The sequence below is a fragment of the Vanessa atalanta genome, chromosome 2, assembly GCF_905147765.1.
Source record: "Vanessa atalanta chromosome 2, ilVanAtal1.2, whole genome shotgun sequence".
In the NCBI taxonomy this organism is placed as follows: domain Eukaryota; kingdom Metazoa; phylum Arthropoda; class Insecta; order Lepidoptera; family Nymphalidae; genus Vanessa; species Vanessa atalanta.
In genome coordinates this window covers 12,152,526-12,178,143 of record NC_061872.1, presented here as the reverse complement: position 1 = coordinate 12,178,143, position 25,618 = coordinate 12,152,526, and the positions used below count along the sequence as shown (strand labels likewise).

The following is a 25,618-nucleotide window of genomic DNA, read 5'->3' as shown; positions in this document are numbered from 1 at the left end:
ATTAGTAATGAGAAAGGTAAATAAAAATGGGAATGTGCTAAAAGTAACGCATTATACAGCCAATAAATGGGCCACTGTAATTGGGTTAAGGTCGCCTCTCATCTTCAGCTCGTGTATCCTTCCTGAAAGTAGGTATAATTAGAAAAAATAAAACGTATGTTACTTCGTTAATAACTGGAACGTCTGGAAGCTCATTTCGTTATATCAACAATTGTTTTTCCAAATAAAAGTAAGAATTTTGTTTTGATAAAATTTCTGATGTTCATTTGTCATGAGAGTTAGTTAATACGATTTGAATTTATAGGTTAAAATTGGATTATAGGTATTTGCCTTTTCCCAATAAAATCGTGATGAGTACTTCTATACAGCTATTAGTAGCCCGATTAGTTAGTGTGGTTACAAATGTGATATTTATGGTTGTAGCAGGAATAGGGCTAGATCTACTATATGGCTTTTTGGGCTTCAGCCCCGGGCCTCAGCTAGTTAAGTCAAAGTCAAAAATAGACGATAATGCGAAAGAATCCATAACTTTATTAAATTAAATAGACCGTATGGTTTGCGAGTCCTGCAATTAATCAAACCCGTTCAATTAATTTAATTCAAGTCTACGTTCAGATATGTCTTAGATGGACCCTAAGTAGTGTTAGGCCAGGGAAAACTTGCGGTCCGGCCCTGAGCATTAAGTAATTTAGCTTAAAACCATCTTAATAATCATGATAATCCATTTTTATTGACGTAGGTACGTGACCAATAGCACCAAATGGCACCCTAAAGATGTTTGCGTTCAACCAAATTAATATTTTATCTTTAACTTGTACTTTAAGCAATGTGCCTGCAATAGAAATTTTAATAAAAAAAAAAAACGTAAAATCAAATAGGTTTTATATTATTTTTATATTTAAATTGTCATGTTTTATAGCGTGCTTATTGTACTTATTATATAACGATATAAACATAACCCTTAGAAATTATTGACATCGACTATCTAAACTACATGTCATATTCAGCTACATGAGTCTGACTAGCTTTATACGCTTCAATAAACCTCACATTATTGTGTTTACCCGTTGCAATATGGCGTCTTAGATGAAATGTACTCACTGATTCTTGAGATTCATTCATTTTTACTAGAAAAGAATGAACAATAATACGTTTACTAAATGGATCGATTTGGTCTGAACTTTTTTTTTAGTTCTGATTTTGTCTAAAATGTTAGGTACCTGTATTATTATTTATACTATAATCTGTTTATTACAACGGAATCCCTCGGCATAGATCCATCTGGCGTACTGTCAAATATTAAATCAAAGATATATAGACAGAGACAATTTTATTAATTTGTATATTACTTCATTGCAATTTAGACGAACCTTTTGAATGGGATCATTGACCTCAAATTTGACAGCTTTCAAATAAAATAAAATGCATTTTACTCAAGTGAACTTTACAATTAAGCATTTGTGAATCGTCCATTTTTCAACTCTACCGCCTTTTCGGAAAACATCCTCCAGCTAGAAAATACGGCAATTAATTCACATAGTTGCTCTTTTCATGGAATTAGATATACACAACCACTCTGTGGAACCAGCTTTCGCCGGCGGTTATTCCGAACCGATACGACTTGGGAACCTTCAAGAAAAGAGCGTACTCTTTCCTGAAAGGCCGGCAACGCACCTGCAAGCCCCCCGGTGTTGCAGATGTCCATGGGCGGTGGTAGTCACTTTCCATCAGGTGAGCCTCCTGCCCGTTTGCCACCTTATGACATAAAAAAAAAAAAAAAAAATACAATTTTATTCAATCAGTCCTGTGATGGAACCTGAACCTAAATTCATGCGTTTTTTACAAAAAAAAATTTTTTTAATGAATAATTAGATTTATTGAACATGTCTTGTGATCATATATAGAACTTCGGTTAAAGCTGTTATGATCACGTGTTTCATTTGGGATTGCAACATTGGTTAACACGAATAAAAAAAAACTTGACTACCGAATATTACCACGATAACAATAGTAGTAATAGCAGCGATAACATAATAAAAGCTGACTCCAGGCTGGATAATTTATGTCCTAAGATTATTAGATATGCACTTAGTATTCGTTTTTAGACAATCAAAACGAAAACATTAGATTCTTAAATTTTAGAGTTTTTTTTTATAATAACCCTATATTAAGAGTAGCAGCCTTTAAATTTCCCACAGCAGGGCTAAGGCCTCCTCTCCCCTAAGGTAAAGTTTTCTTAAGCTTATTATATAGAGCCACGCTGGTACGGTTACACATGTTGCAGAATGTCATTGTAACTAGACACATGCAGGTTTCCTCACCATGTTTGCTTTTTCGCCGAGCACGATATGAATTATGTACATAAATAACGCACATAAAAATTTAGTGGTTTATGGGTTTGAACTCGGAATAATCGGATAAGATGCACGCATTCTCGCACTAGTCTATCTCGGCTATCAATCCTGTCAAGGTGAAATAGCTTATTCTTAGATTCTCATTTCCATAAAACCTTACCTTTTATTTCAACAAATTAACTTATTCAAATGGAGGATACTTTCATAAATGAAAGCAGCGGGCTACGATCTAATTTTCCTTCTAATATTACTTAATAACTGCTAAAAATATTTTTTTTCTTGAAATAAACGTGCCTATACACTCTTGCGAAACTTAATAATATTTGATATTCATTTCACATATCGGTTACAGAGGTGTTTAACTTCGAAGATTTCATTTAATTAATGAATTTCAGCAGAGTATATATATTTTTAACTCTGTATAGGGATATCCTAAATCATAAACACAGAACGCTTGACTTACAAAACATTAAATGTTTTTTTATTACAACAAATATGCATCCAAATAAAAAAAAATGCCTATCACTTCTTCTGTATTTGAAGCCGGTTCGAACTTAAGTGCCATGGTATACTACACGATACAATGAACAGCACCCGATCTTCACCAACTAAGTCTATGGTCAAAGGTCACTTGCCTCATAAATATTATTTTGTATCGATGATTGAAATAAATAATAAAAAAACTCAGGTTGGAAGTAACCAATCATTAATGGCAATACAGTTTATTAGCAAGGGGATAAATTTCTTTTTGTTTGTATATAATTACGGTTATATAGTAAAATAATCAGGATATAATATCATGATATACTTTAGAAGAAATATTGTATAATTCGGTAGTGTGTTGTCACTATTCTTTTTAAGTGTATTTGTTGAAAGAATGCCTAATGTAAAATTTGATGTACAGTGGCGTAGCTAGGTGGACAAGGGCCCCGGTGCATAGAAAAAGAAACGGGCCCTCATCCCCTCTTCAACTTATATTGCCCTTCAAAACTATAGATAGCAATAAGAATAGGATACAGGATACATTGAGATGAACTTATCATTAGTAGGCTAAATCCATATGTCATCTCTATTCAAAGCTTAGGTCAGAGGCCCCCCCTGAGCTCCGAGGCCCTGGTGCACTGCACCACCTGGCCCTACGATAGCTACGCCACTGATGATGTATGTAGTATAAAAATATCATAATACTATTACGTTTTATACATAGTCACCCACTCCTGCACCAATTGCAAAATTAAACCAAAACAACAAATCGAAGGTATAATCTATATAACGGAGGTAAATGATTATCTCGTTATCAGGTTATCAGATTCGTAATTAGATGGCTGAGACATCGTAGCTAATTCAAAAAATATTTTACTCTTCTAAAATCGTTTATTCAATTTTTATTTTTTTTATTTTTCTAATGACGGCTGTCAACCCGTGACTTACGTTAATCAAGTCGCCGCCGCTCCATTTTCTCCAGTCAAGGGTACTAAAGACGACTGTGTCATTCATTTTAAGTATCAAATAATTATATTTATATAATGATATATTTGGCAGGTTTCTTACAAGTTTTAGACATCCGCTAAGAATTAACGCATCATCCGCCCTTAGGGGGTAAAACGGGGGTTGGAAGTTTGTGTTTTATAAATTTCGCGACGGTAAAGCCGCAGGATCAGCTAATATATATACGTATTCAGTGGACGTAAACATACGCCATTTGATGGATGATTCAACCATCCATAAAACATTTTAGATAAGGCATTAGGTGGACAGACAGATTAATCCATATGTTTCGTCGTAATCGTGTGCGAAATCCCTTAATCGAGTGTAAAATTATCTTTTTCCTTCAGTTCGTAGAATGTGCGTCCGCTCTAAGCACTTAACCCGATCCTAAAGTTAATGGACTCTGATAGAATAAAATGGAAATAAAGTGAGAAATTCTTGGGTCTTATATTTATTTTGTGACCCCATTACAGGTGGCGTGAATATTGTAGGTGAGTTGTAATAATTCGCACGAGCATCTACTCGTTAAATAAACGAGACGGTTTTATGAGCTGTTTCAGACTAAATTGATCCACTAAAATTCTTATGTTTATGGTAAACGTTCCAATTTTTCTAATTTGGATGATAATATTTATTTTAGAAATGGTGCTGGAATATTAATTTGGTTTTCATCTAATTTAAGTTTTGAAAAGAATATTCATGACAAAATAAGAGACGACCGATGTAAAAAATCATTATTACGAATAAGCTTTTATTTAATCAACAAACTTTTGCTCGCGACTTCGTTCGCGTAGAATATAAAAATTTTGTAGAGTCTATGAACATTGTGTTCATTTGGAAAAGGATTAATTTGATGTTTATAAAAACACATTCGTGAATGATGCGTTATTTAGTGAACCAAACTTAAAAGATAAACATATGGTGTTGCAAAATTCATTAAGAACTTTTAGAATTGTTCAATTCTATCAGGATTTTTCGAAATCAGAAATTTATTTTCAAATCAGACCAGTAGTTCCTGAGATTAGAGCGATTAGATTGTCTGGTTGAACAAACAAATAAACAAGCTTTCAGCTTTATAATGTTAGTACAGCTTTAGAGTTTGTATAGTCTAACGGGCTTGGATAGTTCGGTCTGGTTTGAATAATATTTGATTTGCCCGTCCGCCATAAAAACACATCTTTAAAAAAAAAGTAAATATATAGTAATAATCCAAAGACAGTTAAGTATCCAATATTTATCGGGCTTTGTGTGTTTAAAATGAAAGACTTGTTTAAGAAATATCTTTATTATCTTAAAATTAGAACAATACAAACTTAATCTAACCTGACTATACCGATGAAACAGACGTTTAAATACGAGTAACTTACAGGCTTAAATGAGTATTTCTTTGACAGATTTAAGTTTATACAGCAGCTAACACTAAAATACATATTACTTAATTAAAGGTAATAAAAATAGATTATAAATATTATTGCTTAAAGTGTGGTGGGACTGTTCCCGAATGAGAATGAAGGAGTTTTACTATGAGTGATATATACGGCCTCTTTGCTATAAAACTTTGTACAGCGGTGAATTATGCTTACAAGCAAACTCGTAAGTAGTCTCATAATGCTTCTCTTTCTGACATCAGTTATTTGATATTTGCAAAAATAAGAGAAAACATTGTGTATATTCAACCGATATGCAATGTTTATTAGTATTGAGTGTGCGTGAATTATATTTCTTCTAATTTATTTAAAATAATTACAGTCTGACGTTACCTTACTGTCGTATTTGTTAAGATCAATGTGAATGATATTTGTAAAATGAATGAAAATTAAATGTCAAAAAATATCTGATGATTAGGTTCACTAAAAGAACCTCTAAAATGAGAATAAACATCTAAAGGCAAAAATTTAATAACCTAAAAAAAACAATCATTGCAAAATATATTCTAACGCTGATGTAAATTTTAAAGTTAGTGCTTTACACGACATACACGAACACACGCATTGACATTTTCACTTTAAGAGTATAATGAAAAATAAGGCTAGGTTTACATGTAACACAACTTCCAATGGAATGGATAAGAACGTCAGATAAGAACATCATAAACAATCACTGCTCAAAAAGCGCAGTCTTATAAATATAAAATATGCTATCAACTAAAACTGTTGGATAATTTGGTAATGTTAGATTCAATATTATGCCCATTGAAATTGCTATGTATTAAGAAAGATTTAGAACCTGAGCTTAATTTCTGTTCCTCTGGCGACCTTGACCCTGGCCGTCTTGGTATTCATTGTTTGATGTTCTCTTTGAATTTTGCTGTCCCTGAAAAATAAAAGAAGATTTTTATTTACATTAGAATTTTAGACAAAATTTTGATCTAACAATCCAACTGAGCAGTTCTCTGCAGATATTGTCCTTATAAGTAACCTAAAAATTTCCTTATATTGTCAATTTTCTTTCAAGTATGAAGCCTTATTATGTTCCTTGTCTGTTTCGATCAGTGTTCAGTGATTTGCGGCTCTACTTACCTTAATTACTAAAAGTAATTGCTAATAGTGCTGCAGTCATGCAATTGTACATAACTAATAGTAAAAGTCATTTAACGGACTCGTAAATATAATAAATGTCGCGGATTTAAATGGATAGCCGTCTAAATGATCAATATTGTCGTCCGACATGTAGTTTTTACTAATTCAGTCAGAACGTACGTCTGGCACTGGCGCTGTCCCAAGACCAAGAGATCAACAAAGGCTAAAGGAAATTGCCTCACTCAACAAAGGAACTCATACTGACAGGCATACCATTAAATCTTTTTATTTCCATCAGACGGCTGTGAAACAAAATAGGTCTTATATTTCTTTCACATGACGTCTGACCACTAACAACCTATCAAACGATAATCTCGTTGTGTGTTATCGTCATTCCAATAAATGAGGTCGTATACCCATGTAAATTGATTATCTCTAACATATATATACATTTATACATAGTATTTGCCATCGTATAGAAAATTTTGTCCAAATGCTTAGATCAAAGCTTGTCTTTTATTGCCTACATGGCGTTAATTGCGTCTTTTGTATTTTCTAGTCTTCTATCTGTTGTTTCATATCACAAATAGTAAATATGCTACTAGATCAAGAAATATGCATATATAGATACATAAATATATCATAACGGATCGTAGCGTACATAGTCATCGTAGCGTCTGGTTTATAAGCCTGTTATCAAAGGATGTTCAATGGGCTGGACCAATTTCGGGATTTGCCGCAGGTGCGCATTCATTCTGCTAATGGCTATGATATCTATATCCTGCATTCAAGAAACCGAATATTCCTTTAATTGCTTTAAAACTAGACGATACAAATGGATATAAAATATGAATACAGAGTAAAAAGCAAACGCTTTCTCTAAACTTGAGGAAAAAGTTCGAAGTGAACAAATACGTGCTGGATATACATTTGGAAGATTTTTACACACAGTTTACCTAAATGACTTTAATAATAGAAACGATTGATTTAAATCGTTTTTAATTCATTATGAATATATTGCAATTAATGTTTAACCTGTTTGACATCTTCTTCCTCCTGTGGTTGGGGTGTGGTGGTTGGCACGTCACATTCCTCAGTAGGTGGTACGACACATCTTAGAGAGCGTCTGTCGAACACAAGCATAGCCGGGCAACGTTGGAGACGAGGGTAACCACCCTGACACTGCCAGTACCTGTTGCAGGATTTGCCGAGAGGCACGTTGCCGTTGGGGTCTTCATTACAGAGAGCTGAAATAATTTCCACAGATAAAATATATTTAAAGCTTTAGTCTAACTTTCTGAATCTTAATTTAAATAAAAAAATATATAAATGCTTGAAATATATAGCAGCTCACAAAAACTTAAGAAGTTCCATAATTCAACACATAAATGTTTATTTCTTGCAAATTATTCTAATTAAAGTATGCCTATTTTATGTTTCTAATAATAATAATATTGAACCACATTACGTAGCAGAAATTATATTTGAATTAAACTCGTAACAATAAGTTAGTTAGTGTTTGTTAAAAACAACGTAGAATGGAGGCATTGAGTTTGAGCCCAAGCCCGAAGTAACGTGAATTAATTTAGAAGGAATTCTGAGAGGCCCAACAATGTCCATTGTTGATTCATCGCATTGAATCCGTAATTTAATGTTTATACCATTCGATCCCTCGAAGATTGCGGAACGTGAATTGATTTTTAAAAGGTAGCTTAAGTCGACTCTCATTCTTTTCTGACTTGAGTTTTATTTCAATCTTGTTTGTGGATTTTGGGATGTTTGCTCCTAAAGACTATTACAACATAAAAGTGTGTAAATAAAATAAGTAAACGCTTTTCTTATATACAAAAATGGGACCTTTATTTTCAGGAAAATCCTAAACAAATAAACTTAAAAACGTACAATGTATAATGTAATTTGACTTAAGTTTCATCCGAATGATTTGTCAAATCAGACCAGTCTAGCATCTTGTTTTCCAAAATGAAGAATATCTGTGATTTTTTATTTATTCTATCTTTTCCAGGATATAATAAAAGTCAAAAAACGAAGAAACGACGGCTTCGTTAATGGGGAGTATATTGTGTGACAATGTAACAAAGACACGAATGAGATATGTAGTAAAGTCACAAAGAAGAGTCACATTTACAAGCGTTTGTGTCGTTTTGGTTGCAAATTGACTTTTATTATTTATAAAATCGCACTCAAATCCTGAATATTAAATATGAAAATTATAGTTGTTAAAAGTTGTATTTTATAATTAATCAAAGTTGAAAATCAACTGTAACCTCAACTACGAATAGATAAAGATGCCCGTAAAACACAAAATAAAAGGATCTGATAATGGATTTTCTTAACGATTTGTCTTTATTTACTAAATGTCTAGTTGTTTTATAAAAGAAGATAAATCATTGACCGTAAGCTATTATCCGCTTTACTGCTTTCAGTAATTAGGGGGAAAGTTGTCAGACGGATGCCACTTAGAGCGCCGATTATGAAAATTGGCGATGAGGCATGTTTAAACATATGCGAAAGCTATAATTAAAATAGACGTAATATAAATATTTTATTATATATATTTTTATCCACACCCTTGGGTATTCGGAATGTTGTATTAAATTAGACCATTATACCTTCCTAAGGTTGGACCTTGGTTATTTATTAGAAACGAGTTGGATTTCCATGAAACTTATATAACCTTCGTGTTGGATGTCCCATGATTTTACTTATTAATAGTAAATTGAATAAGTATTTCATGGAATAGTTCTTATAATACGTTTTTTTTGTAAACGAACCAATAACGTCAGCACGTATAACGGACGAAAAGAACGGTGAATAATGACGGTTTCTCTTTAGTTATTTGTATTATGATTTTATGTTCGATCATATTTTTAATATTTTATTTAGGAGACAATTATAATAGAAAAAAAAAATGGACTATTGGTATGTATGCACAGGTAGAACCTTTGCCAGTATTTGCAAGAACTCTTATAAAGCTCTACTTACGATGTTTTTGACAGCCGTCAACATTTTCGGGCCAGTCGCATGAGTGGGCGTTCTCATTGTACAACAAACCACCGATACACAGCTGCTCTGTGGCGGTTCCGTTCCAGCAGGTCCAGTATCTTGTGCAGGAGGTCTCATGTCCGAAGATTCCATACAACCAATCACAGTGCTCCGTACCAATTGGCGGGTCTGTTAAAAGAAACTTAACGAATCAAAAAAATATTTCCGAAACGATTTGTTTTAGTTTTGACTTCACTAATTATAATTAAAGACTATGTTTTCTAAAATAAATAAAGAAGTAAGAAATATTTAAGCAATTATTATAACAGTCATATAATTTTCGTTAGAAACGTCTAATGAATAATTTGAAGTGCCTTTTATTTAGCATTAATCAAACAAAGAGTAATAATAGTAATAAAAAAAAAAAATTAGAAGAATTATATTAACATATAAAAAAAATTGGTAACTTACTTATTTGTACTTTGGGGTATTCACAATAATTCGATCTCCAAGGATAGTCGCAGCCCTCGGTGACTCCTCGATGCTTTCCCGCGAATACCAAGCCGTTGGGGCAGTCATACTGGACAGCCTGACCACTATCACATTCCCAGTATTTGTCACAGTATTTGTCGTCGGCTACAACTCTGGATTTTGTCTTGCATGGATCTTCTACTTGCGCGCAGGAGGCGATTGCTAAACTGGCTACGAGAGCTGCGGAAAAAGGAAAAGATATTTTATTTATTTGTCATTGATCACATCTTAAGTTAAAGTTAAATTTATTCATTATATTCGGAATTTAATTGCACCCCATTTCATAATTAATATTTAAAATTGAGCATAAATTAACAGCTTCGAAGGAAATTTAGTAAAAGATCAACTCGAAGCGAAAATCAATTAACGTCCACAGATAATGAACAATTAATACGCAACTCATTTACAAGATGGCGTCGAATATTATGATGAGACACGGAATATTTAATTTGCTTTCGTGATTTCGCATGAAAACATTTCATCAGAGGATCTTGATGTTTGAGAGACACGATAGAAGCAAAGGACGAAGCAAGTAAACATTCAAGAATTATTTATCAGGCTTACATTATGAATGAGTAATGTTCGTCTGTTTGATACCTCATTACGACAAAACTACGATAGTTTATCTGATAGGAAATACCTGTAGAATATAATAGTAAATTAATGACGGGACTATCGGAGAAACGAATGTAACAAGGACGGAGTGGCGAGTACAAGCTTATTTTATATTTTTTTAGATTTAACAAGTAAATGAACCATTTTAAACCTTGGGAGTGATCCTCTAAATAGAAAAAATCATTTAAAATGGATCAGTAGTTGAATCACTTTCTCTGAATGGAGTTGCCTTATTCGAGTAGAGCGTTGTCGTCATTGATAACATCAACTGTCACGCTTATTAACCACGAAATATTATATATAAGCGATTCAGAGCTGAATATATACATAGATGTTGCATATTTGATGTCGTTTCCTCGTACCCATTACTACCAAAAGTTCGGCTTAATTGGAATTTCTTAAAATAACCAATAAATTATTTTAAATAAATATATACCTATATTTTAAATATTAACATTTTTAAAATAATTATGATAAATAAATAATAATAAACAATATAAAACTATTATTTTTTATGACCCACGTTCTATTATAAATATTTATAATAGAATTTATTTTTACAAGCAATTTAAAGCCCATTATCATCTTTAGTACGTGTTCAAACATAACCAATAACATTACTTTATGACCATAACGTGTTATGTTATGTTATGTAGCGGGTGCGCCGGCGCAGGTGAAAGCTCTTCCGACTTATGCAACTCAGACTCAAGTGGCATTGACGAGTAATTCGCATGTCTCCACCATCAATGTGATTCATGACATATGCATGATTTATTTGACGTTTATTTGATTGGAATTCGAACGGAATTTCTTGGTAATGTATTTTTTATATATAAGGCCTTGTGCAAGTTCTTCTTGTTAGCTATTTTTTCGATTTAAAAGGTGAGTGAGTCAGTGTAATTACAAGGGGTATAACGTTTTAGTTCTCAATTATTTTTTATAGTTCCAATGTCTATGGACGGTGTTGATCATTTACCATGACATGGCCCGTTGGTCTGCCTACCTTTTATAAATAAAAAGGATATGTACATCCTGAATTACCTTATTTGATCTCAGTTTTATTATAGTAACTTTTTTTATAATCTAAATAATTCATTGCGTTCAGAGTCTTGATGGAAAGTAACGTAGTCATTCAGTCGTATTCAATTGAGCTTCTCGAATCGTCAGCGTCCAGACGAATTAGACAATAAATTGTATTTTCGTGATAATTTTTTTAACGTAATTGAATTCGATATGCTTCAACCGTGACGCTTAGATTTTTTAAGTTGTTTCAAAGCTGTATAGTAGCTGTTTTATATCTTTTGTATTATTTACGTTATGTTTGTTGTCCTGCGCTTGAACTCTTTCCGTTCGAGCGATACATCCCCCGATCGGCTTAAATGAGTGAGAAAATAGAGAGTTCGCCTCTATTTGCGTACAAACTTGTGCACTAAATATAAATATATTAAATATATTTATGTAATATGTAGGCGACGTACAAATAGGCCTCGTCACACCAATGTGTCACCAAGCTAAGATGTTATGTCTCTTGTGCCTGTAGTTACACTGGCTCACTCACTCTTCAAACCGGAATACAACGGCGGTAGAATATCTGATGAGTGGGTGATACCTAGCCAGGGCTTGCACAAAGCCCTACCACCAAGCACATATGTATAAAATATTTATCGATGTGTCTGTTAATAATAAAATCAAACGGTAAAAATCTAGAAAATTGAAGGTACTTAAATGCGGTCATGCATCGTTAGCCATTAGATGTATGGTTCAATTACTTTTCGAACGATAAAAAATTCTTTGAAGCGTTTATCTAATCTATTTGATGACGTTACGTGATAGGTCGATATTATTGATACTTCGCAAATAAATTACCAATGATTGGACGAAGTCACTTTACGTAAGCCGATTACACGCATGCATTGATCTATGTAATATTTTATACGGCCTTTGCCTACGAGGGAAATAAATTGACCTAACGATAATGTACTAACGGGCTTTTTATGCTTATAAATTTAATTTATTTATTTAATTATTGTTGAAGACAGGCTATTATCGTCGCTTTTGTTATTGAAATAAGGTGCATATTAAAAATTCATTGTTCAAGTAAGCTCATATAAGTAGATCTGAATCGTCATGTTACAGTACTTGAGGATTTAATTCAACGTCAAGCTACCACCGGCTCCGAGAAGTACCTGCAAGAAACTCGTTAGTTACTCTTTTTATTTCTTTTCCGTATATCCAAATAAATTTAACAAATAATTGCTGCACACTTTTAATTAATATTATATGATAAATATTTTCTTTTTAAACATTTTTATAATGTATACATATGTTGTTTATAAGGTCTACTCTGCGTCTTCACTTGAATTGGAATGAGAGCCCCAACTCACCCATTTTTGTCGCATTCGTTCATTTCTTTACCTTTGACAAGTTGAATGCAAAATTCACGATTATTTCTTGAACGCATAACAAGCGAATTAGTAGTTAAAGTCCCTTATACATTTATTATATTAGGACGTTGCTGTGGGTCAAACCCGACCCGTGGCCAGATAAGGGTTAAGCTTTACGAAGGAGTTTTTCTTACAATAGAAGGTAAACTCTTTTCATTACCAGGAAACTATTACGTAGCATCAGTCAATTTATGTGACATGGGACATGTGAGAGCCTCCTCTCCGGATATATGAAGTCGCCCCAGGATATGTCAAGTCAGAACTTGACGCGGGTCCCTTTTGTTCTCATTTGTATAGTTTTAGTAGAATTTACTGATTTGTACATGTTTTTGAAAATAGACGAATTCGTACATAACGAATATGGTAAAAGCTTAAACTGAGCCGTGATAAGATTAAACAATAATGAATAAATAAGATACATGCATACACACATGGATTTAATAAATAATGAATAATTATTCGTTTAGAAAAATATAATTTATAAACGTCTTTTTGACAGCATACGCAGCCGTGCGCCATATTTGTTTGTGAATGCCGTTATGACATCTAGACAGTATAGAGTCTAGAGTATTTGGCCACTAAGTAAAAAAACATTATAATAACAATGTATGAATACATAGCAAACCCTATTTATATTAATTTGACCAAATTTTCAGAACTTTCTCTCACAGCTAAAAGAGATGAGTTAATTACAGAATATGATCACACATTACAGAGATTCTGAAGGGGATATTGTCTCGTTGTATTAAAAGTCGTGATTTCGCATTGTTAGTGTTTCGTGAGAGAGCACAGGGAATGTCGTGAGAGAAAACGCTCATCGGTGCGATAACAATACGATTAGATCGCTTTAAGTCATAAGCGGATGTTGCAAAACTAGTTTCATGTTTTTATTGGAGCGCTTTAAGGTACTGTATTCCATTTCAAAGGGAGGTTATGATAGGCATATAACATTTACGATGTCTTAAGATTGTATTGGATTTATGTTTTGTCTGCTTTTTATAAAATAGTAATAAAAAAAAGATTTTTTTTCTTCGGTACAATGCATAGAAATAGGTTCTAGTGAAAAATATAAATCTTAAGTTACATAGTCAATAATAAATCGAATTCCCCGTAACTATATCGGTAGATTTAACTATTTTTTACATAACATAGAAAAATGAATGAATATAATTCGACAGATACGATATTGCTCGTGAATATTATCTTAATAATACTTTGAAAAAATTATCATCTTAAACATAACGCCACGTCTCAGTTACATATTTATTCATATGAATTTAAAGTCCAAGGACACATTTACCTCCAGTGAAGCAGATTACACGATCATATGAGGGAGGGATTATGTGTTTATTACTGTTGTGGATGAGTGTTATTAACTTCGGCATCACTGAGAGCTACTGATCACAAGATACACGACAATATGTGGTCAAATCAGATCCATACATCATTATTTGATTTCTGCCGTGCGTTTAATATTTTTTGTTCATACTTGTCTATAACTTGATTGATGAAAATAAAAGAGAAAGTGTTTGTCTGTAGGATTAAGTGTTAACACTCTGCCTGGCAGGAACCAGTCGGTTTCAAAATACAGTGACGTGGATTTTTTTTTTGTATAATTACTTCCGGATACATTAAATACTGATAACAAAATTATTATTATTATAAAAAACAACAGTGTTGCTATTATTTAATAATAAAGTAAAATTAATTTATTATACTATTGCAATTATTAGCTGTGTAATACGACTCACACAAACTCGATGAAGTAAAATAAAATCCTGTTTAATATTAGGAATTTTCTCAATAAATTCGTTCGTGGTCACGGTCACGAACACTGCAAAGTGCTCGAAAGGTCGGGATGTTAAAATAAAATAATTAATATACGGGATTAAATCCGTTAAAAACTAGTTTTATTTCAAGGTACCACCCACTCATCAGATATTCTACTGCCAAATAACAGTACTTTGTATTGTTGTGTTCCGGTTAGAAGGGTGAGTGAGCCAGTGTAATCACAGGCACAAGGGACATAACATCTTAGTTCCCAAGGTTGGTGGCGCATAGGTGATGTAAGGAATGGTTGATATTTCTTACAGCGCCTTTGTCTATGGGCGGTGGTGACCACTTACCATCAGGTGGCCCTTATGCTCGTCCGCTAACCAATGCCATAAAAAAAAATCCTTCAAAATAATTGAAAATAGTAAAAAAAAACACAATTCAAACGTTTACATAACGCATCTGTTTATAACTTGTTTCACGAAAAGATGATGAAGCAAGAAAATTGTCGTTTCCTTGCTTTCACGCGATTTTTAAAGCGAATAGATGAAAAGAACGATAATGGAAGCTGAACGGAAGATTTATTGTAACATGTTTATATGATTTATGAGATATTTTATTGCGATAAATATTAGCGAGAAAGTTTAATTGGCGTGTAAGACTTAAGACCTTTTAAAACTTAAATAATATGATAGCTAAAACACGGCTATCGTTTTTTTTTATGAATGAAATTAAGAATCATCAAATTTCAGAAGGTTGTTATGTCATTGTATGACGTCATAATAGTCAAATGATAAAATGACACAACTTATAATTTGTCCTGTTTTGGAATGTAAATATTTTTTTAAACATCGTTGTTGCCTTTGGTCTTATTTTGATGGCTGTCTTTTATTTTAAAGCCATATCGATATAAGTCTCATATTATTCAAAAAGTTTTAACTCATTATATTAAAAAAAAAAAAATTAAATATATATATTTGATAATTCATTGCACAGAAGAATTTAAATCAGAAACTTGTAAAAGCTGAAGTACAGACAACCTTCAAAGTAAAATTTAGAAACTTGTTTTTCAGGCAAATCTCCTAAAAACCGATGTCACATTTAAAATCAACTTAATTAAAAAATATATTATATTAATAATTATATTATATACAGTCGTACACAAAAGCACATCAATTTTCAATATTTCTTTGGTGTAATTTCCATAAAATTCATAAATGTGCTATTTTATTCTATGCAACATTATAATCAATACTAAGATTATAAATACGAAAGTGTCTGTATGTCAGTCTGCCTGTTGTTTTATCACGGCTAAGCTACTGAACCGAATTTGATGAAGTTTTGATATGAAGCAAGCTTGAACTCCAAGAAAAGACATAGGCTACTTCATGCTTAACACCAATGCCCAACCAATAAAACGCGTGTGAAGCCGCAGGTAACGATTAGTCAGTTATATTTGTTATTCTACTTGAAGGTATGGCATACGCCATATATATGCTATATGTCAAGTTTCTCAAGGAGTTCAACGACCTCCTACATAGGCGCCTTATATGTCACAATTAGTTCACACGTATGGGTTGTATCACCTAACATGGATGTGCCGTTAATTGATCAACGTGCGGTGTATTCCGATTCCCTGATTAGTATGAAAGCTGCTTAAACTTACGTATAAAAAATGAGTGAGAAGTAGTGACCTATAAGAGCCCTATGGTTATAACACGTGTGTCTTGTTTCTCAAGCTAATATTACGGGTTCAAACTCAGGAACAACTTTTATTGGAGTAGCGTAATGAAACAAGCTCCGAAATTCCTCAATAAAATAATGTTGCCCAACATTTAACGGCTGTTTCTTTAAGTCTTTTATATTTTTAGTTTTTATAAATAAAACCATTTTCGCTACCATAATTGGTATCGATGATATAATTTTAAGCATTACTTTAAAAAAAGTCCAAGAAACGAAAAATTCGTATCGAAATTTTGTTGCAAAATGTGTTGAAAAGATCAGAGTGCTCCAGACGCCAAGCATACTTTGTGGAGAGTGTAAAATTTTATTTTTATTTCATTCTCTAAAGCGTTCTCCGATATTATAGTTAATTCCCTTAAACGATGCAGACGCGACCAAACGAACTGTGTCAGGAAAACGTGTTTGGAAAATAGTCTCTCAATATCTTTATCAAATTTCAGAAGAAGATATTTAAATTGTGTTTTGAATTTTTCATTTTTAGTCTCTCACGTTTTGGTTTATTTATACCCAATAACTTTCTATAATCCATTAAGAGTCGAGGTGTCATATTTTGTGTATAATTAATGATAATCCATAAAAGGGAAAATATAGCCATCACGTGTGCCCAGCACATATAAAACATCGAAGTTTTATTATATGAAATATATTTTTGTTATTATTAAAATATTAGATAGCAATATAACGGAGTATATAGTAGCTAGCCACATAAAGGCAAAGGGGCAGAGAACGGTGGCGAAGGGGGCATGACGGTAAAAGAGAGCGTCAAGTCGTTTGCCGTTACGCCAAACGAGACGGTCGTATCTCAAAGTGCGCCGATAAACGTCAAAACAAAGGAAGACAGCTCTTCTGTCATTCAAACTTGATTATTTATTTCCTTATACTACTTGTGTTTTGGCTGAATGTTTTGCGCTCAACTCGTAGTAGAAACTGCGCGTAGAAACTCATCGTAAATGAAAATAATAAAGGCGACATACTGTATATTCGTATTTATATTAAGGTGTTCACTTTGCAAAACTTAAAGCTGTTAGAATACACAACTAAGTTCATGAGTGCAACATTAATTACACACATATGCGTGTTTTAGTTCTCTGTCGTGAATAAGTACTTCACAAAACAGCTTTTAACCTACAAAATGTATCAAGTGAAGATTCCCATCTGTGTCTGCTTCATGATTTCACAATTGGCCATTGACATTGGCGCTGTAGGAAATATTATCCATTCCTTACATCGCCAATACGCCGCCAACCTTGGGAACTATATGTTATGTCCCTTGTGCCTGTAGTACACTAGCTCAGTCAACCTTAGAAATGAACACAATAATATGAAATATCGCTGTTTGGCGGTAGAATATCTGAAGAGTGGATGGTACGCCCACCGGCTGCCCAAAGCCCAATCCACTTGGTCGTAGATCTTGGTGCTAGGCGTTTTGTTCATGGATAAGTCCTCTACTGGACGAGAAACGAGACGTATCTGTATAAAATGACATCGTAATATTGCTTTATTGGTTTTTTTTTTTTTTTTAATTAACTCAAAATTAATTATTATATTTTTTTATTTTTAGATTCTCTTATATAATATTATTTTCTTAAGGTTCAAGAGAAGTTAGTTTTTTATTTAATTATATTTTAATTAAGACTAACATACCCTTATCGTTACAATATTTGTTTATATTACAGTTAAAAAAAAAACTTCATGTACACTTTATTATTAAAATATTGGTAATGTAAATTCAGAACTATTTCTTGAGGAGTTTCACTGTTGAAATTTGCTCTCCCCAGCTCCAATATTTATTTATTGAAATTTTGTCTGATACTACAATTTACCCGACTTTAATGTATGAAATAAAGAACTCAAAAGAGATAAAAAAAGTATATTTAATATATACAGTTAAACCAACAAAGTCATGGGGCGCTCCAGCCCTTCATTTAAATATATTCCAATTTAAACTACGTACACCTGTGTGATATAATCTTGATATGTAATTTGAGATGAAACGTATGTTTTTGTCAGTTTAATAAGCCTCAAATACGAAAGGGTTATCAAGTATAGATAATACGCGAAACTTTGTTCGTCTGAATTTGATGTTACCGAGTGATTAATAAAATGTTATTATAATTAATAAATTTAAGCTAATGCGTTTGTTAATTAAAGTGAAACTTTTTAGGTGTGATAAGGGTAACAAATTTTTAAAGGTGCAACTTTTTTTTTTACGTAACGTTAGTGATGGATACATTCCATATGATTAGAGGTATTATTTTTACTTTAGCAAGTTTTCCTTTAATAGTTTTTTTTTTAATTTGGCATTAATACGGATCATTATTATTATTGCTATCGTAAATCAAGGTGATTTTTTATCTTTTAGGTTTCTTCGAAGCCGTTACAAATATCGAATCGGAACCGATAACGCGAGTTGCGTGAAACGGAAGAAGAACGTTACTGTTTGCACTATTTTATATCGCGAATGTGGCGCCTGCATAATTGTATTTACACAACTGAGAAAATATTCGGATTTTTCATCCATACTATTCTTATAAACGAGGAGAAGTTTTTGTTGATCGAACGACTAAACCAACACGCAAGACTTTTACTAAAAGATACAACGCGTTTCCAAATTTAAACCAAATTAACGCTTACTCTACTACTGCTACTCGAGTAGTAAGCATTATTTTGGTTTAAATATATCGATAACATCTCTTATTTTAACGTACACCACCTCACATTAATGTGTCGTATATAAAGGCGTGTAAGCCTAATTAATTCGGCATTCTCTTCTGGACCAAGGTTCTGCGACTCCCACAGTTTATTGTTCACAAACAAAGCTTGATAGTTTTGCAATGAAAATATATTTCGTGGTCTCGTAATTAGAAACGGTAGACTGGATGGGAATTGTGGAAACATTCGGTTCTATTTCAATAGTGTGATAGTCGTAAGATAAAATCGGATACTGTGTGATTTTTCTTAGTGACTAATATCAACCTAGGTATTCATTGGCTAAAAAATGAGAATTTTATTTGAAGGTTGTTGTTTAAAACTGGTATAGGCATTAATTAATTGACATGTGTCTAACTTGTGTTATATCGTACTGCGTATTGTGAAACCTGCCTGTGTCCGATGATATATTCAATGGTAAACATTGATAGATTAGGATTCCAATTTGATACGCAAAATTAATGAGCTTTATTAATTCCTAAAATCCATTATAGTTTACGCCGGGGAATAAACGGAATACGGGTAGTCCAATAACACGGTGGACTGACTTTATTCAACTAGCAGGAAAATGTCCGATTTTCTCGGGAAAAGATGTCATGGAAAAAGTTAGACGATGCCTGTTCTCGAAACGGATTCCTGATATCGAAACTAATTTTCTTCCGATGTAATTATTTTGGCAAGTTGTAATCACCGTTCATAAACATTGAAACTACGAAATATTAACAATCTTTTTGTAAATGCACTTAACTTGGTAATTACGATATCTCCCTTGGGCAGTAACATTGGCTAGCTCACCCTTCATACGGAAACACAAATATACTGAGTATTGCTGCTTGGCGATAGAACATCTAATGATATCTATACGGGGATTGCACAAGGGTCAACCACTATGTACCTGATTCAGTCGCGGGGTGATCCTATCTAATGGGAGACCAGCCAACTACGCACGACATATTATAGAGCACAAGTGTATGTGCAAGCACAGTCGTACTCCCTATTCCGTCACTCCGATGGGACGGCCAAAACGACACGACCAGAAGGAGTTCAGGCGCAAGATCAAATTAGCTTCACGTGCTTTGCTAGATATTAGTTACACACTTCCAACTTCCTGACTTCGGGCTGCTACTGATACTTTTCGATAGAAAAACCCAAAACCTTCTCATTGGTCCGATCTGGGGTTTAACCTTGAACCTCGAAACTGTGGCTTTATATCAAGTCATTAGACCAATGCGGCAGCCAACCATATCATGTAAAGACTGTAAATTTCTCACTGCAGGTCTAAGGCCTCCTCTCCCTTTGAGCTTATTCCACCACGTTGCTCTAATGCGGGTTGGTGAATTCACATGTGCCAGAATTTCGTTGAAATTAGACACATGTATGTTTCCTCACGATGTTTCCCTTCACCGCCGAGCACGTGGTGAATAATAAACACAAATTAAGCATATGACAATTCAGTGGTGCTTGCCTTAGTTTGAACCAGCAATCATCGGTTAATATTTACGTTCTATCCACTGGGCCATCTCGGCTCATATCGGCAGCCAACCAAGTACCTACAATTATTATTATATAAATTAACTGTACTTATGGATTGACGGCGAATGAGATTTGTCTGTTAATCTGAGCTTTGAAAGATTAAAATGTAAAACAGTCAAAACAGCTACGTATAACTTTTACAATATCGTGTACCCTATATTTTAAACAAAATACTTTATAACCTAAATTCATATCAATCTTAATTTAACGTATGATTGATGTTTTAAAAATGTATGTCATGATCATTAATGTACCTTTTAGGGTTCTGTACCTCTAATGGAAAATAAGGAACCCTTATAAGATTACTTTGTAGTCCATCTGTTTGTCCGTTAAGAACTGTTTTAGAATGAGAGTCTGCAGCCCCTTGGAGCTATCTATCTTTCTACGCAATCAAAAGATATGACCATTTTTGTTGTTTTTCCTATACATTCGCATAGGGAATCAAAATCTATGGGGTACTTTTCATTGACCTAGAATAATAAAACATCCGAAAACCGGTAAATTTTTCAGTATTGTGTAGTGGTACAGAACCCTCAGTGCGCGTGTCTGAGTCGCACTTGCCCGGTTTTTTTTACTAACGTTTTGTGCAATATTATAGATAGAATACCATTTCCTGCTTTTAGTTGCCGATAGCCGTGTGAACAGCTACCATAAAACAGTGTATTTACACAACAATTGAAAACTAACAATATAGTATTGGCAAATATATTCAGTTCTATTTTACTTTTTTTTTATTAATCTGCTTTTATAGGCTGTGTTCAATTTATTTTTATTTCATAATTATTGATCTGTAAAGGCAAACGTTAAACAAATGAAACAATATGTAAATATCCTATTGTAGTGAAAAAGCCTTGTCACTTTTTACGAGAAAGGCCAAACTTTCTTCAAATTACGTACTTGGTGGTAGGGCTTTGTGGATGCCTGTTTGGGTAGGTACCCATTCAATAGATATTTTTCCACAGTAATAGCCTGTAAATTTCCCACTGTACAATATTCCACTACGATGCTCCAATGCAGGTTTCCTCACGATGTTTTCCTTTACCGCCGAGCACGAGGTGAATTATAAACACAAATTAAGCAAATGAAAATTCAGTGATATTTACCGCCAATTGATGGTTGAGCGAGGTATTGTAACCACAGGCACAACAGACATAGCTCTTGAAATTGGTGGCGTATTGGCGATGTTAGGAATGGTTAATACATTATACAGTACCAATTCTATGAACATACCATTGGGTAGCGGACATATACCATGAGAAAAGGCTTTTATGTATATCGTGGTTTTTATATAACCTATACATATATTTTTCTCGTCTCTTGTAATATTTAATTAATGATAAGAGTTGCTATATTAGCCCGAATAACGTATTAGGACTGTCTGGCGTGTATATTTTAATTAAAAGTTAAAAGTTGTATGTTTAAACTTTAATGAAATTAACCTGAAAGAAAATAAAGTTTGTACAAAATAAAGACGGTGATGTTTTTCTTAATAAGGGCAAAAAAAATAAGTTTTTAAGAGTATATTGTAAAAGCATGTATCTTAGTTTTACAAGACTCGACCTGATTATAATACTTAATGTTAGAAGTTATAAAAAGTATAATTTTGTTATATTTAATATTACAGTATCAGATATATAACTGGGGGCAAACGAGCAAGAGGCTCACCTTATGGAAAGTGATTACCACCTTATGATGAAGGAGTACGATCTTTTTTTGAAGAATCCCAAGTCGTATCGGTTCGGAAAAACCGCCGGCGAAAGCTGGTTCCACAGAGTGGTTGTGCGAAAACTAAAGGCAAATGGAGCGCTCGGAACATTATAGTGAAGCAACAAAAGCGAATGCAAATTTTCAGTAGAGCGATACGACGCGTCTTTCTGTCTTTACGTCAAACGATTTTTTTTTGTGGCTTTTATTTACGTCAAAGGTTCTGTCACTTTAATTGTTATAGATGTAGTGATATATTGTTAATTATAACAACACCGGGAATTTGTGTTTGGATTTGATCGTACCAAATAAAATATACAAAAAATATGAGAAAATTAATTTATCATTATTATTTAATGAGAATTATTTGGTTTATTTTTTTTTTTTAAATATATTATAACATTTCGAAATTTTTAAACTGGTAACATGGAAATTGACAGATACTAGTAATGGCGGGAAATTGACACCAATGATTTCCTTTTGAAGTTGCAAAATACAACGAATATTATTTATGATTATGAAATTACATAAAAATCAAGAAAAAAATATTCTTATGTAAAATTGACACATTTATATTATTATATAAAACTTAAATATTTTTGTGTTAGGAGGGTGATATCATATCATATGGGTTGGAGGACGGGCAAATGGTCATCTGATGGTGGCCACTGGTCATGGACATTGACGTCGTATGAAATATTAACTCTTCCCTTAGATCACGGACGTGCCATCTCCCTTGGAAAGGATCAGCTCAATTGTTCTTCAAACCAACAAACAACAATATCAAATATTGATGTTTGGCGTTACAATAATTGATGAGTAGGTGGTACTCACTAAAAAAAGAGGTCTTAATAAAGCCTCACCACCGACTAAGGTAAAATATATATATATTCAAAACTACTGATATACATTTAATGAATCTTATAACATGATGATTAAAAGTTATAAAGGGTGAAGAGAAGGTTTGAACCCTAATCCACAACAATTCTCTCGATGTTTTCCTTCACTAAATTCAGTTATGCTTGCCCCAGATTTGAACTTAGAATCACCGGTTACCTCTTGTAAATTAAATAAAAAGTATATAAGAAATCTTGTGATGATTCTGATCTTGATTCAAATTCAAAATAAGTTGATGTAAAAAAAAACCCTGTCACTAATAAACGATTATATAGGGACGTCCATCAAAATGAAAATGACCTATTTCCAGGTCAACCACAAAGGAAGTTTTAATTCAAGCAGTAAAAAACGTCGAAACATTGTGCATTAGCTTGATTAATACTTGTAATCAATTAATTTCTCAGTCCCGATTCTTCCCTTAGAATAAGTGACCAGACAGAAGAGCCTCGGTTTGAAAATGAAAAAAACAAATTAGATTGAAATTATTAAAAATCTGTTTTTTTTTATGTAATAGATAGGCGGCTACGCAGATAGTAATTAAGTCATAGTATTGCTATGATTTAATATGTTAACTGATGTGTAGTATGTATTTATTATTTTAATTAAATAAAAAGCAAAAACATATACAACCTCAAAAAAAAAACAACACTTGATAAAAATTTAAAAATACGTTTGTTGTGCAGCGGTAACCATATATGTATGTATGTCTGTGTATGCATTAAATAGTAGTTCCAATTATTGCCAATATATGGCAAATAGTTTTCTAAACATAGATAACTAGTTATCGCTCACGGCATCGCTCGAGATTTTGTGGTTTGTCATGAGGTGCTAGGCATAAAAAGTCCTTGGAGTCAAGCTTGCTTCTTCAAATAGTAACAGACGGACAGAATTACTATATATATACTATACCAAATTGATAGTACTTCTATTGAAATCTGTGTTCCGCGCTCTCGACATCACTTTTTGATATTAAAGCATATAAAGACAGTGAAAGCACTCAATTTGACGACGAGGCCATTTCATTAGTGCGTTACGTTATTAGCGATATGTACCAATTTTGTACCCGGAAATAATATTGTAAGTGTCCTCTGAGGGTTCCTATTACACCCGTGTCCCCGGCTTTGTTTTTGAATCTAGCATATAATTTTACATATTATCTTTTGGTCCTGGGTTAAAAATATGGATCGTAACCGAAGTTCATGGTGTCTATTTCAGAAGAATAAACCTATACCATCATGGCGCTGCTACCTATTGTATAGTTAGCGACAGATTGGTAAATATATCTCATAGTAGGTATCGATGCTTGTGACCGGTGGAGACCACTTACAATTAGGTCACTCATTCCAAATTTAAATTATGTAAATAAATATTTTGCGACTGATGAAAATAACCACAGATAAACTGGCCATACTTAAAAAAAAATTCAAGGATTTATTAGAGCTATTAATTACGACTATATCAATGAAAGCGACGGCCCAAATAAAGTAATACATTAATAATTCCGAACACGATTCATCGGTGATTATATAAAGCGTTGTTTCATAAAACAATTTTTCACAGTTTCATTTTTTCCTTTGTGTTATTTGACAAAATGACGAAGCGGGAAGAGGACATACCATGACGAGGGCTTCGTAATGCTATTACTCCAAGTGTCCATTAAGGAGATTGCTCAAATTTGGTGACTTAAAATAAATATCCTTTGTTATTCTAATAGCAGATACGATGTAATGTTATTCTGTAAGAATTCATTACGTATCTCACTTGTGAAATTTTGACAGTTGACTTACGGTGATACGCCATTTTGATACGTGTATCTTATAAATTTTATAATTATTTTAGTCGATGTCGCATATGATATCTGATACTGACGATCGTGTTCTACGGTGAGTTGCAACATTTTTCTTACAGAATGCCTCTAGTGGATGTTTTACTTTGTGCAAGCCCGTCTGAGTACCAACCACTCATCAGATATTCTACTGCCAAAAAGCAGTACTCAGTATTATTGCGTTCCGGTTTGAAGGGTGAGTGAGGCACAAGGGAGATAACATCTTCCCATCAACAGTTCCCAAGGTTGGTGGCGCATTGGCGATGTAAGAAATGGTTAATATTTCTTAAAGGTCTTACCATCACCCATTTGATCGTCCGCCAAAATATATCTTAAAAAAAACGATATGTTTTTATGTTTTTATCTGCAGTGCTTATGTACCCTACTTTTAGTTTTTGTTAACCTTACATATGTTCACGCATCAATATAAACATATGTCTATGTATCACGATATTATTTCTCTAGCCAAGCAAAAGGTAT

At 33.2% G+C, this 25,618-nt stretch overlaps 1 protein-coding gene across 1 annotated transcript in view; it reads right to left on the bottom strand.

The window, feature by feature from the left end:
- Positions 1-5,111: 5,111 nt before the first annotated feature.
- The window catches only part of LOC125071141 (protein obstructor-E-like), a 38,228-nt gene continuing 17,721 nt past the window's right edge, over positions 5,112-25,618 (bottom strand). The window contains exons 3-6 of the mRNA XM_047681234.1: positions 9,836-10,075; positions 9,365-9,553; positions 7,397-7,608; positions 5,112-6,155 (exon numbers count right to left, since the gene is read on the bottom strand). Coding sequence (XP_047537190.1) covers positions 6,075-6,155; positions 7,397-7,608; positions 9,365-9,553; positions 9,836-10,075 — 722 coding nt within the window. The 3' untranslated portion in view covers positions 5,112-6,074. The remainder of the gene's footprint in view (positions 6,156-7,396; positions 7,609-9,364; positions 9,554-9,835; positions 10,076-25,618) is intronic.